This window comes from Schistocerca serialis, chromosome 3 (assembly GCF_023864345.2).
Source record: "Schistocerca serialis cubense isolate TAMUIC-IGC-003099 chromosome 3, iqSchSeri2.2, whole genome shotgun sequence".
Lineage (NCBI taxonomy): Eukaryota > Metazoa > Arthropoda > Insecta > Orthoptera > Acrididae > Schistocerca > Schistocerca serialis.
Genome location: NC_064640.1, coordinates 189588804 through 189604353, shown reverse-complemented (window position 1 = coordinate 189604353; position 15550 = coordinate 189588804). Strand labels below are relative to the sequence as shown.

At 41.7% G+C, this 15550-nt stretch overlaps 1 protein-coding gene across 2 annotated transcripts in view; it reads right to left on the bottom strand.

The window, feature by feature from the left end:
* Positions 1–15550, bottom strand: part of LOC126469893 (tyrosine-protein phosphatase 99A-like) — a 483039-nt gene that overhangs the window by 116628 nt on the left and 350861 nt on the right. For both annotated transcript variants that reach the window (XM_050097234.1, XM_050097235.1), the window contains one exon: positions 15000–15214. In XM_050097234.1, coding sequence (XP_049953191.1) covers positions 15000–15214 — 215 coding nt within the window. The remainder of the gene's footprint in view (positions 1–14999; positions 15215–15550) is intronic.

The window sequence follows — 15550 nt, the reverse complement described above, 5'->3', positions numbered from 1 at the left end:
ATATACTAAAGTGGAACAGATATACTCAGAGAACTTCAATGAAAATCATTGGAAGAATGATAATAAAGTTTTATTGAACCCTCTGGACAATGTAGAGGACCAGTATTCAAGAGAGACTGTAAATCAGTACTGCTACCTCCATTATATATTTGTGTGTTAACCATGATAGTAAGATGACAGAGATTAGATTGGTGTGTACACAGGCAATCAGACAGTCATTTTTCATTTGTTTCATGTGCAAATGAAACAGGAGACAAAGTGGCTAACACTCCACAGTTTGATAATAAAAGTAGCATTCATAAATATAACACCAAGAACAAAAGTAGGCTCCACTATGTATGATTTAAATTTGCTTGTGCACAGAAAGGAGCAAAGCATGCAGCCACAAAAATCTTTGAACACCTTACTTGTGAATTAAAGATGCTGGCAGATAATGTAACTTTGGGAAAACAAATTTAAATCATTTCTACTTGACAATTTTTTCAAATCTGCAGATGAATTTCTGAGTAGACAGTACACATGTAGTTGGGCAACATTTAACCAATTTTCTTGTAGTTTAAGATTGTAGTGTGAATGTCCAGTATATAGCCATGTTTTCACAGATAAAATGCATCTTATTTCTAAACCTATTGACACATTCCACATCATAGTGGGTTGTTGAGAATACAATTCACCAAACAGGCAAAAATGCAAACTAAATTAAATCAGACTAAACTGGTACAGTGGCATGTAAAGTATAAAGGTAGACCCAGAAATAACATCTATTCAACTAAGTTACCATTTAATCTGTGTTAAAAAATGTGATGGTAAAGTCAAATAAAAATACCACTGAAATGTCCAGCTGACATAGTCATTATATTTACATAAACTGATGCTTTCAAAGATATAATGCTTGTCTATGTTGTGTTATACCTGGTTTTTCCTATAGCTTACTACTATTTTGGTCTGAATTTCAAATATTTTACACCATTTAACACTGTTGAACACTTTTTCCGCATGGAGAAACTCTACGGACAAGTCTTGATTTTTGTTAAGCATTGGTTCCATTATCAGTTAGAATATCAGAACTGCCTATCTGGTGTCTCTGCCTTTCTGATAACCAAACTGATCATCATCTAAGAGATCTTCAATTTTCTTTACAATTCTTCTATCACCAGCTTGGATGTATGAGCTGTTAAGCTAACTGCACAATAGCTCTCACTTTTATCTGCCCTTGCTACATCCAGGACTTTGTGGGTAATATTTTTTCCAAGTCCAATGATAGGTCTTCAGAGGTAGAGTGCCTACAGAAGAACTTGAATAGTCACTTTTTTGCCACTTCCCCCAATGATTTCAGAAATTTCAAACAAATGTTATCTACTGCTTTTGCCTTATGTGATCAAAAGTCTTCCAAAGCTTTATTAAATTCTGACTCTAATAATGGACCCCCTTATGGCTTCCATATCAACTCCCATTTCTTCCTCAATCAGTTTGGACAAGTCCTCCCCCTCATAGAGACCTTCAGTGTACCTTTTCCATCTATTCGCTCTCTCCTCTACATGTAACAGAGGAACTCACGTTAGCCTCTTTGATGTAAACATCCTTGCTTTTCATTGCACCAAATGTTGTTTTGACTTTTCTATATACTGAATCTTCCTTCTGAGGACCATTTCTTTTTCAATTACTTCACATTTTTCCCATAGCCATTTCACCTTAGTTTCCATGCCGTTACTATTTATTTCACTCCTAAGTCACTTATATTTGCGTATTTCTGAATTTCTCTAGTATTTTGTGGAGCAGGTGAAGTATTTTTTTCTGTTACCCAAGGTTTCTTTACAGTTTCCTTTCTTGTAGCTATGTTTGTCTGTCCAACTTATACAACTGCCCTTTTTAGAGATGTTCATGCCTCGTCAACTGAACTGGCTACTGTGATAATGAATATCATGGGATCTATAGTCTCAGAGAACTTCAAACCCATCTCATGGTTCCTCAGTACTTGAGTATTCCACTTCTCTGCAGACTGATTTTAATGAACCAATCTCTTTAAACATCAGTCTACTCTTCATCATTACTAAATTGCGATCTGAGTCTATATGTGCTCTGGGGTACACCTTACAACCCAACATCTGATTTCAGAATCTCTGTCTGACCATGATGTAATTCAGCTGGAATCTTCCATATCTCCTGGCCTTTTCCAAGTATACCTCCTCTTCTTGTGATTTTTGAACAGCATAGTTGCTATTAACAGCTAAAATTTATTACAGAATTCAATAAGTCTTATTCCTTTCCCTACTATGATGTTCCAATCCCCTATGGTTGTTACATTATCATCTCCTTTTACATAGTCAATTATCTATTTGGCAGCCTCACACTCTTTTTTTATCCATTATCTTCTCCTTGTGACTTTGACATGTATACCTGAACTATTGTTGTTGGCATTTGTTTACTGCCAGTTCACATGAGAACAGCCTTCTCACTGAACTGTTTGCACTTTGTATGCTCTATTTCTGCATCTACACACATACTCCAGAAGCCACCATACAGTCTGTGGCAGAAGGTACCTCATACCACTACTAGTTATTTCCTTTCCTGTTCCACTTGCAAACAGATCAATGGAAAAATGACTGCCTATATGTCTCCATTGAACCCAAATTTCTTGTAGATTGTCTTTGTGGTCCTTACATGCAATGTATGTTGGCAGTAGTATAATCAGTTGGCATTCAGCTGCAAATAGTGGTTCTCTAAATTTTCTCTATAGTGTTTCTCAAAAAGAGCATTACCTTCCCTCCAAGCATCCCCATTTCAGTTCCTGAAGCACCTCCATAACACTTATGTGTTGGCCGAGCCTACCGGTAACAAATTTAGCAGTCGGGTTCTGACTTGCTTTGATGTCTTCCTTCAATCTGACCTGATGTGGATCCCAAACATTTGAGTAATACTCAATAATAGGTTGCACCAGCATCCTATATGTGGTCTCCTTTACAAGTGAACTAATATTTCCTAAAACTCCCCCAATAAACCAAAGTTGACCGTTTGCCTTCCCTACCACCGTTCTCACATGCTCACTCCATTTCATATCACTTTGCAATATTACGCCCAGATATTTAAATGACTTGACTGTGTCAAGCATGAGACTAGCAATACTGTATCTGAAAATTACAGCTGCGTTCTTCCTACCCATCCACATCAACTTACAGTTTCCTACATTTAGAGCTTGCTGCCATTCATCACACCAACTGGAAATTTTGTCTAAGTCACCTTGTATCTTCCTACAGTCACTCCACTTTGACACCTTACATTACACCACAGAATCATCAGCAAACAACTGCAGATTACTGCCCAATCTGTCTCCCAAATCATTTACGTATATAGAGAGCAACAGTGGTCCTATCACAATTCCCTGGAGCACTCTCTGATGAACACTTGCTGTTGAGGACAACATACTGGGTTCTATTACTTAAGAAGTCACCTTGTATCTTCCTACAGTCACTCCACTTTGACACCTTACATTACACCACAGAATCATCAGCAAACAACTGCAGATTGCTGCCCAATCTGTCTCCCAAATCATTTACGTATATAGAGAGCAACAGTGGTCCTATCACAATTCCACTCAGATATCTATGAAGTTACTCCACATGCTCGTGCCTTCATTAACAGTCAGCAATGGTTGGTTGGTTTAAAAGAGGAGGGGAGGGGAGAGACCAAACTCCTAGGTTATCGGTCCCTCGTTCCAATTAAAATTCCTCAAGAGTGGGAGTAAAATAATCAAGACATACAAGACACTGCTGAAGAAAGGAGAAAACTACAAGAATGACAGAAGGGCAACAAACTCTAAAATGGACAAAATCGGACAAGAAAATCACAGAGAGATGCAAGAAACATGTAGAAGAGATCAAAACAAGAGGGCAGATTACCATGGCTGGCTGACCATGAGAATAAAAAGGAGAAGCCAGCCACTCTGCAACACATTAAAACCTCCACCCTAAAAGCCCTAGGGTGGAGGACACAGAGGGACAAAGGGCACACGCTAAAACTTAGATCAAATGATAAAACCCACCCTCATGAATAAAACATAAAACTAAAGCTGCTGTTGAGGCATTTTCGCCCAACACTGAAGGTAGGGTGCTGGGAAAGTTAAAAATCCACAGAATGGCTAAAAGTGGGCAGTCCAGCAAGAGGTGGACGACTGTCATTTGGGAGCCACAGTGACACTGAGGTTGGTCTTCTCGATGGTGGAGGTAACCATGCGTATGGCCAATGCAGAGCCAGCAGAGGTCAACTGATTCCCTGTGACAGGACCGCATGGAACATATTCACACATTCGTAGTTTCCTTAACGACACACAGTTTGTCGTGCATACTGTTATGCCATTCCATCTCCAAAAGCCATAAAACCCTGCAGCATAAGACAGAATGCAGGTCAGTTTTGGAGATGCCCATCTCCAGAAGCGATTTCCGCATAGCCTGTTTGGCCAGCCTGTCGGCAAGTTCATTGCCTGGGATTTTGACGTGTCCTGGGGTCCACATAAACACCACTGAATGACAGAATCATTCCAGGGCATAGGTGGACTCCTGAATGGATGCTACCAAAGGATGGCAAGGGTAGCACTGGTCAATAGCTTGTAGGCTGCTCAAGGCGTCAGTACAAAGGAGAAATGACTTGCCAGGGCATGAGCAGATGTTCTCAAGAGCACACGATATGGCCGCCAGCTCTGCAGTGAAAAGTCTGCAGCCATCTGGCAAGGAGTACTGTTCAATATGTCCTCCATGAACATAAGCAAAGCCTACGTGACCATCAGCCATTGAGCCGTCGTTGGTGTAAACCACTTCATGGCCCCAGTACATGTCGAGAATCAAGAGGAGGCGATAGCAGAGAGCCACAGTGTTAACGGAGTCCTTAGGGCTATACAAAAGGTCCAGAAGAATCTGCGGCCTAGGTGTACACCATTGAGGTGTACATGAATGGACCTCAAAGAGAGGTGGTAATGGGAAGGACTCCATTTCAGACAGAAGGGACAGGATGTGAACTGCAATCGTAAGCCCTGACCTGGGGCGCCAACGCAGGCGATGAACTGCCGTGGTTGGGAAAAGGAGACAGTAATTCGGATGCACAGGAGAACTACAAATGTGTGCAACGTAATTGGGGATCAGTTGTGCATACCTAACCTCCAATGGAGGGACTCCGGCCTCCACCAGGACACTAGTCACCCGACTCGTTCTAAAAGCTCCCAACAGTGGTGCACTGGGTTGAGTAAATGCAATGCTGTGGGCGTTGCCAAACCATAAACCACACTCTCATAGTCATGGTGGGATTGAACAAGGGCTCTGTAGAGCTGCAGTAGTGTAGAGCAATCTGCACCCCAGTTGGTGTTGGTCAGGCAGCAGAGGGCAATGAGGTGCTGCCAGCAATTCCGCTTAAGCTGATGAAGGTGAGGTAGCCAAGTCAATCAGGCATCGAAAATCAGTCCTAAGAATCAATATGTCTCCACTACAGTGAGTGGATCATTATTAAGGTAAAGTTCTGCTTCTGGATGAATGGTGCAATGCCAACAGAAATGCATGACACATGACTTCGTGGCTGAAAACTGGACGCAGTGAGCTAGAGCCCATGACTGCACCTTGTGAATGGCTCATAGTAGGCACTGCTCAGCAACACCAGTACTGGAGGAGCAGTATGAAATGCAGAAGTCATCCGCATACAGAGAATGTGAGACTAACGGCACTACAACTTCTGCTAGACCATTAATAGCCACAAAAAAATAGACAGACACTCAATACGGAGCCCTGCCGAACACCATTCTTCTGAATACAGGGGAAACTATGGGAAGCACTGACTTGGACACAGAAAATACGGAGCGACAGGAAGTTTTGGATAAAAATCAGGAGCAGGCCCCAGAAACCCCACTCATACAATGTGGCAAGGATATGATGTCGCCAGGTCGTGTTGTATGCTTTACGTAAGCAACCAGATGTTGGCACCAGGAAAAGGCTGTTTGGACAGCAGACTTGAAGGACACAAGATTATCAGTGGTAGAGTGGCCCTGGCAGAAGCCACCATAACATGGAGGCAGTACACCACGTGACTCCAGGACCCAACCCAATTGCCGACACACCATATGTACCAACAGCTTACAAAGAAAGTTGGTGAGGCTGATGGGCCGGTAGCTATCCACATGAAGTGGGTTCTGACCGGGTTTGAGCAACAGAATAATGGTGCTCTCTTGCCACTGTGATGGAAAGATGCCATCGCACCAGATCCGGTTGAAGATGACAAGAAGATGTCACTTGTAGTCAGATGAGACATGTTTAATCAGCTGACTGTGGATCCGATCCGGCCCAGGAGCTGTGCCAGGGCAATGTGCAAGGGCACTGAGGAGCCCACACTCTCTAAATGGGGCATTATAGGGTTCACTGTGGCATGTAGTGAATGAGAGGACTTTCCTTTCCAACCACCGTTTGAGGGTGCAAAAGGCTGGGGGGTAGTTCTCCAGTGCAGAGGCTCGAGTACAGTGCTCAGCAAAGTGCTTGGCAACCGCATTTGCGTTGGTAGATAACACGCCATTGATGTTAATGTCAGGGACACCTGTTGGGGTCTGGTACCAAAAAGACATTTGATCTTCATCCAGACTTGGGAAGGTGACGTATGGCACCCAATGATCGACACATACCTCTCCCAACACTCCTGTTTCCATTGTTTCATAAGCTGGCAAATGCAGGCACAAAGCCACTTAAAGGCTATTAGATGCTCTTGGGAAGGGTGCCGCTTATGTCACTGTAGAGCTCGCTGATGCTCTTTAATTGCCTCAGTGACTTCCGGTGACCAATAAGTGACTGTCTTTCACTGGGGGCACCCTAAAGAATGATGGATTGTGTTTTCCACTGCAGAAACGATCGTTGTAGTGACCTGCTCAATGCTAACATTGATGGCATCATGTGGGGGAGCTTCAGCGGTGACAGCAGAGGTGAAGGCTTCCCAGTCTGCCTTGTTTAAAGCCCACCTGGGTAGGTGTCCATGGGCACGATGCCAGGGGAGTGACAGGAAGATGGGGAAGTGGTCACTACCACACAGGTAATCATGTGCTCTCCAGTGGATAGATGGGAGAAGGCCAGGGCTGCAAACTAAGAGATAAATGGCCGAATATGTACCATGTGCCACAGTGAAATGTGTGGGGGCACCTGTATTTAAGAGGCAGAGGTTGAGTTGTGACAGTAAATTTTCAAGCCCCTTTCCTCGACCAATAAGCATGGCACCACCCCAAAAGGGGCTATGCATATTAAAATCTCCCTAAAGTAGGGAGGTTTAGGGAGTTGATCAATCAGTGCAGGCAATATGTTCAGGGGTACTGCACCATCTGGAGGAAGATATACATTGCAGACAGTTATTTCCTGTGTTGTCCATATCCTGACAGCCACAGCTTCAAGAGGGGCTTGAAGGGGCACAGGTTCATTCACACTGAGTTCAGGGCATAGACGCAAACTCCACCAAATGCTCTATCATAGCCATTATGGTTGCTGTAATATCCCTTATAGCTGGAGAGGGCAGGGGTCCGCATTGCCGGGAACCAGCTTTCCTGGAGGGGACTGAGGAGGACCGTGAAGCCCTAAGACCAGCTACCTGTGGTCACTTTGGCCACTGGTGGGTGTCAGCTTTTCCACTAGTAGAATCTGGAAAGGGAGTGACCCAAGGGATCCCTTCCTAGCGAGAGGAGCCGAAGAAGACTTACACTTCTCCAGCTGAGAAGTGGGGACTGACGTCCCTGTTGGTTGGGTGGTCAGAGGGGGAGGGGGGGGAGGTGTTGCTGCTGAAGTAGACTGTGCAGGAGCAACAGGGGGGAAGGGCCCCCTCACCATCAAGGAGGCAGGTGGAGTCTGATGGCTCTGAGAGCCAACTGTATGCAGTGGAGCAGAAGATGGTAGAAGCGTTGTCATAGAAGCAACGTAGGTTGACATCATATATATAGGATGTAGCCTCTGATATTTTCTCTTAACCTCAGTGTAGGTCAGTCGGTCCAAGGTCTTGTATTCCACAATTTTTCTTTCTTTCTGGAGAATCCTGCAGTCTGGTGAGCAAGGCGAACGGTGCTCTCCACAGTTGACACAGATGGGAGGCAGAGCACAGGGAGTATTGGGATGTGAAGAATGTCCACAATCCCAACAGGTGATGCTGGAAATACAGTAGGAAGACATATGGCCGAAATTCCAGCACTTACAGCACAGCGGGGGTGGGATATATGGCACTACAGAGTGGTAGACCATCATCTTGACCTTCTCGGGTAATGTGTTACCCTTGAAGGCCAAGATGAAGGCACAGGTGGCAACCTGATTATCCCTCGGATCCCGGTGCCATGCTGGATGAAATGCGAAATGGACACTTCATCGCTTTAAATTGGTGGGGAGCTCATCGTCAGACTGCAAAAGAAGGTGCCTGTGAAATATGATACCCTGGACCATATTTAAGCTCTTATAGGGCATGATGGAAACAGAAACATCCCCCAGCTTGTCACAGGCGAGTAGTGCCCATGACTGGGCAGAGGATGTTATTTTGATCAGGGCCGACCCTGACCGCATTTTGGTCAAGCCCTCCACCTCCCCAAACTTGTCCTCTAAAAGCTCCACAAAAAACTGAGGTTTCACTGACAAGAAAGATTCCCCATCAGTTCTCGTACATACCAGGTACTGGGGTGAAGAAGTTTCACTGCCATCCTTACATCTACATCTACATCTACATGGATACTCTGCAAATCACATTTATGTGCATGGCAAAGGGTTCATCAAACAACCTTCCCAATTCTCTATTATTCCAATCTCGTATAGCGCGCAGAAAGAACGAACACCTATATCTTTCCATACAAGCTCTGATTTCTGTTATTTTACCGTGGTGATTGTTTCTCCCTATGTAGGTTGGTGTCAACAAAAATATTTTCACATTCAGAGGAGAAAGTTGGTGATTGGAATTTTTTGAGAAGATTCTGTCGCAACAAAAAACGCCTTTCTTTTAATGAAGTCCAGCCCAAATCCTGTATCATTTCTGTGACTCTCTCTCTCATATTTCGTGATAATACAAAACGTGCTGCCCTTCTTTGAACTTTTTCGATGTATGCTGTCAGTCCTATCTGGTATGGCTCTCACACTGTGCAGCAGTATTCTAAAAGACGATGGACAAGCGTAATGTAGGCAGTCTCCTTAGTAGATATGTTGCATTTTCTAAGTGTCCTGCCAATAAAACGCAGTATTTGGTTAGCCTTCCCCACAACGTTTTCCATGTGTTCCTTCCAATTTAAGTTGTTCATAACTGTAACACCTAGGTATTTTGTTGAATTTATGGCTTTTAGATTAGACTGATTTATTGTGTAACCAAAGTTTAACGAATTCCTTTTAGCACTCATGTGCACAAACTCACACTTTTCGTTATTTATGGTCAACTGCCAATTTTCGCATCATTCAGATATTTTTCTAAATCATTTTGCAATTTTTTTTATCTTCTGATGACTTTATTAGTCGATAAATGACAGCATCAGCTGCAAACAACCTAAGATGGCTGCTCAGATTGTCTCCCAAATCATTTATATTGATACGGAACAGCAAAGGGCCTATAACACTACCTTGGGGAACATCAGAAATCACTTCTGTTTTACTAAATGACTTTCCGTCAATTACTACGAACTATGACCTCTCTGACAGGAAATCAAAAATCCAGTCACATAACTGAGACGATATTCCATAAGCACGCACTTTCACTAGAAGCCTCTTGTGTGGTACAGTGTCAAAAGCCTTCCGCAAATCCAGAAATATGGAATTGATCTGAAATCCCTTATCAATAGCACTCAACACTTCATGTGAATAAAGAGCTAGTTGTGTTTCACAGGTATGATGTTTTCTAAACCCATATTAACTGTGTGTGTCAATATACTGTTTTCTTTGAGGTAATTCATAATGTCTGAACACAATACATGTAACAAAATCCTGCTGCATATCAATGTTAATGATATCGGCCTGTAATTTAGTGGATTACTCCTACTACCATTCTTGAATATTGGTGTGACCTGTGCAACTTTTCAGCCTTTGGGTACAGTTCTTTCGTCGAGCGAATGGTTGTATATGATTGTCAAGAATGGAGCTAATGCATCAGGCATACTCTGAAAGAAACCTAATTGGTATATAGTCTGGACCATAAGACTTGCTTTTATTAAGTGATTTAAGTTGCTTCACTGCTCCGAGGATATTTAATTCTACGTTACTCATGTTGGCATCTGTTCTCAATTTGAATTCTGGAATATTTACTTCATCTTCTTTTGTGAAGGCATTTGGATGGCTGTGTTTAGTAACTCTGGTTTGGCAGTGCTGTCTTCGATAGTATCTCCATTGCTATTGTGCAGAGAAGGCATCGATTGTTTCGTGCCGCTAACATACTTCACATACGGCCAGAATCTCTTTGGATTTTCTGCCAGGTTTTGAGACAAAGTTTCGTTGTGGAAACTGTTATAAGCATCTCACATTGAAGTTCACGGTAAATTTCGAGCTTCTGTAAAAGATTGCCAATCTTGGGGATTTTGCATCTGTTTAAATTTGGCATGTTTGTTTCTTTGTTTCTGCAACAGTGTTCTAACCCGTTTCGTGTACCAAGGAGGACCAGCTCCGTCGTTTGTTAATTTATTTGGTAGAAATCTCTCAATTGCTGCCGATAATATTTCTTTGAATTCAAGCCACATCTGGTCTACACTTATATTATTAATTTGGAATGAGTGAAGATTGTCTCTCAGGAAGCGTCAAGTGAATTTTTATCTGCTTTTTTGTGTAGTTGTTGCTAAGAGGTCAAGTGTGTTTTCACAACCGTTTACTATTCGCGTGGGCTCATGAACTAACTGCTTGAAATAATTTTCAGAGAATGCATTTAGCACAATTTTGGGTGATATTTTATGCGTACCTTTGAAATTAAACATGTATTTTTGCCAACATATCGAGGATAAATTAAAGTCACGACCAACTATTATCGTGTGAGTCGGGTACGTGTTTGAAATCAAACTCAAGTTTTCTTTGAACCTATCAGCAACTGTATCATCTGAATTCAGAGGTCGGTAAAAGGATCCTATTATTATTTTATTCCTGCTGCCAACAATGACCTCTGCCCATAATAACTCACAGCAAGTATCTACTTCAATTTCGCGACAAGTTAAACTACTTCTGAAAGCAACAAACACGCCACTGCCAACTGTGTTTAGCCTATCCTTTTGGAACACCATTAGGTTCTTCGCAAAAATTTTGGCTGACCTTATATCTGGTTTCAGCCAGCTTTCAGTGCCTATAACGATTTGAGCATCAGTGCCTTCTATTAGCGATTGGAGCTCTGGTACTTTCCCAACACAGCTATGACAATTTACAACTATTATACCAATGGTTCCTGTATCTACGTTCTTCCTGTGTTTGGCCTGCACCCTTTGTGACTGAAGCCCTTCTTGCGAGGTAGTCAATAAAATTAGGATACTGAAAGAGTAAAGCAACTAAGAAATAACCAACACTGCATGTTTTCCATGCTATGAGCCATCTTCCAAATACTTATGCCCACTTTCGAAATATGAACACAATCAAAAACTTCTTTCACAATTTAAGAGAAGGACAATATAATCCCATTTTCACATTTTATAAGCCTCTGTAGTGGTCTTATCCAGTATAATAAAGAACATCTTCCTATAGCACTATTCACTGAGGTTATGCACACTGAAACACTGCTTCATGAACAAACACATCCACTAAAACTGTTACTGCTCATAAATTAAAATAGATAACATCAAACTGAAAACCCATATTCCAGATTAAGCTGTTTTCAAGTTTCCAGAACGAAACTTTCACTCTGTAGTGGACTGTGTGCTGATATGAAACTTCCTGGCAGATTAAAGCTGTGTGCCGTACCGAGACTTGAACTTGGGACCTTTGCCTTTCGCGGGCAAGTGCTCTACCAACTGAGCTACCCAAGCATGCCTCAAAGGTAGAAAGGTAGAAGACAAGGTACTGGTGGAAGTAAAGTTGTGAGCATGGGGAAAATACAGAATTTTACTTTGCTAGCTTACAGAATGGAATTCCTTCCTGAAGCTGTAGGAGTAATCCACCCACCCCCCACCTGCACTTTGACAGCTGACACCACTTCCACACCAAAATCTCCCTCCTTTACAGCCTGGCCACTCATGACAGACGCATCTACAGTGATGAGAACTCTGCTCACCAAATATGCTGAAGGCCTCACAAAGGCCTTTGCAGACACACAGTACCCTCCAGACCTAATACACAAACAGATCTCCCATGCCATATCTCCACACACACCTGAACCTCACATCCATACCAAGAACCAAACACAAAGAAGCACTGCCCTTGGCACCCAGTACCACCAGGGACTGGAATTACTGAACCATATCCTTCAATAGGGCTTTGATTATCTATCATCAGGCTCTGAAATGAGGGACATCACCCGAGATACTTCCATCCCTTCCGAAAGTGGTGTTCTGCTGCCCACCCAACCTCCACAACATCCTAGTCCATGCCTATGCCACTCCCACCCTCAATCCCCTGCCACAGGGATCATTCCATCATGGAAGACCTGCCCTATCCACCCACCCCAGCACCTCCTATTCCGGCCTGGTCATGGGCTTATCCTACCCCATCAGAGGTCGAGCCACCTGTGAAAGCAGCCATGTTATGTACCAGTTCTGCTGCAACCACTGCACTGTGTTTTACATTGGTATGACAACCAACCAGCTATCAAGCAGAATCAATAGCCACTGTCAAACGGTTGCCAAAAACAAGGTGGACCACCCAGTGGCGCGAGATGCAGCAGAGCACAACATGCGAGATTTCAGTGGCTGCTTCACAATCCATGCCATCTGGATCCTTACTGTCAACTAGTTGTGTGCTACCATCTCATGCCCTAGTGATGCCCCCCCCCCAACCCCCTCTCTGCCTCCTGCCTCTCTCCATCCCTCACCCCACCACACACTGCACACTCACCTCACTCCAGCACACTAACCGTGTGTGTGTGTGTGTGTGTGTGTGTGTGTGTGTGTGTGTGTGTGTCTGTACCTTTTATGTGTGTATCTGTTGACCATGTAGCACTTCTGCCTTTACATGAGTCATCTCCTTTATTCCTAAATAATTCAAACTTTATAAAGTTATTTATAAAAATTAGAAAGAAAGCAAGATAAAATATTATTACAGCTTGGGGGCGGGGGGGGGGGGGGGGGGGGGGTTCCATAAAGACAATTCACTGTCCAGAGAACTTGATCTGAGGGTGTAATCTAAATCTAAACCATTCTCATTCTAAATCAACTGTTTAATCTTTTGATGATACACTGAAGAAGCAAATTCAGCAAACTGGGAGCCCTAACTGTAAACACTAGTTGTCCATTGGTGATTATTAATCCTGAATGCAATGAAACAATGAAAGCAATACAATCTGTGATTAATATAGTGTGGTTCACTAGTTTCTCTAGCTTAAATAACATAGATAATGCATGTGTAAGAAAGAAAGTAAGCTACATGGGACTCTGGAAAAAGATATGAACTTAGCAGTAAAAGAAATAGTATATTATCATTGTACCAACTGATTATAATATTGTGAAACATGGAATACAGAAAACTGTCACACTGTTCAGTCTGGTCTTTTTTACACCAAAAGCTTAATGTAGAAGGTGAAGCACAGTATAGAGTTCTTGAAGTTATGTTTATCACATTCTATACTTTACTTTTTCTTCAAAACCAAGTGTGAAAATCTATTCATGGTTAAGCATATAGCAATTTTACATTCTGATGCATTGTGATACTCAACTTGTGCAGCATTAACTGTTCATGAATCTACAAAATAATGCTGTGCATGAAAGGTATTTTTGTAATATATTAAACTTTAGTGATTAAATGGGAATGTAAGATGAGTTAATTCCTGATAAGGAACTGTGGTCTATGGGTGAATCAGTCAAAAACTATATTTAATATTTTTGGGCAGCTAGTAAACTGAAACAAAAAAATGAAGAACCCTGTTTGTAAATTTGATCATTTAATTACATTTGAGTTACAAAGACTAAACGTGCAGCTCTTATTCAAAATAGTAGCCTCCAGATTTCATGGAGGCATAGAAGAATTTAAATTAGCTTTGTTAGAGAAATCACCATTGGCGTTATTCTAGTAGATACTTATTAACTGCCACCATCACATTACTAATTTTGTACCGATTGTGGGTTTAGAAAAATTTGAAATCAGTAATGAGAAAAATTTGGAAAGTGACCTTGCAGACTACTGATTTCAGTTTGCTAAAAACATTGATATCAAAAAAGCAGTGAAAATTTGTGTTATGGTGGTTAACAAATACTCCGTTCAAGTAAGGCGTCATCACAGTTTCTCCAAGATACAATGTCTTCTTCCCATTCTAGCTGTGTGTATACAACAAGGATTCTTACATTGGTGCTTGCTTCTTTTTCTAAAGATGACCCAGAAAAAAATATTTTACAAATGATGACACATAGAAAATAATTAACTTGGCAAATGAGCTCTACAAGAACTGCACAGTTATTTTCTGTGACTCCATCACACTGAAACGATAAGCTATAACAGTCATTCAGTGAAATGTTTGAGTGCTATCTTAAAACAATTGTGCAAACATTATTGCACTTAAAGGGAAGCTAATAAGAGAGAGGATGATACGTGATCACCAACATAAACTTAATCACATTTTCACTCAAGATTTGACTTAACTGTTCATCACAATTGTAACACTGTGACTTCTCTACAGAGTGTTAGCAGAATGAATATTTGTGTGTTTATGGATCATCATTTTGCATTTCAAATTTATGCTTCCTCCCTCTTCCATTTTTTCTCGGTTTGTAGCATTATCATAGGAAAATACTATAACTGTTCAAACCTACAATATTTTACAATAAAGGCTATGAGAAATAAGGTAGCAAAGATCTAAAATCAAGTAAGTAATTCAATACAATAACTACTTCTACTACCACTAATGAAATGAATTATAAAACTTACCCGTCCTCTCTCCACAAGATTGGTGATCATCACAATAATTACAACTCTCTGTTCCCACACCATACGCCAAAAACAATCAAAAGTAGAGGGCAATGGGCCTTGGGTGCCAATGTAAGCTCGGGACTGCTGAAATCCATCAATGTAATTTGCATTTACATAGTCAACCGATTTCTTCTGGCCTGGTATGGGAAGTAGTTGTACTCTGCTGTGATCATCTGAAATAAACATCAATTCAATAAACTTTTATTTTCCACTGAAAAAAACATACATACCTGTTTAAAAAAAATCAGAGGTTTAAGTAAGAAAGAAATGCTCCTCTTCAATGAGGGAGACAATATTTTCAGGCTGTTGCATTGTTATCTAGTTATTTAAAACTGATCTTCATTTTGATGGTTCTGTACCTCAGTCAGTACAAACGGAACCCTTATAGGATCACTTTGCTGTCTGTCTGTCTGTTTTGATCCCTTTCTTTCAGGAATAGGTAGAAGTATTATGCTGAAATTTGTCAAATGTTAAGATCTACGATCCCTTGATGGTGTAAAAAATTTAAG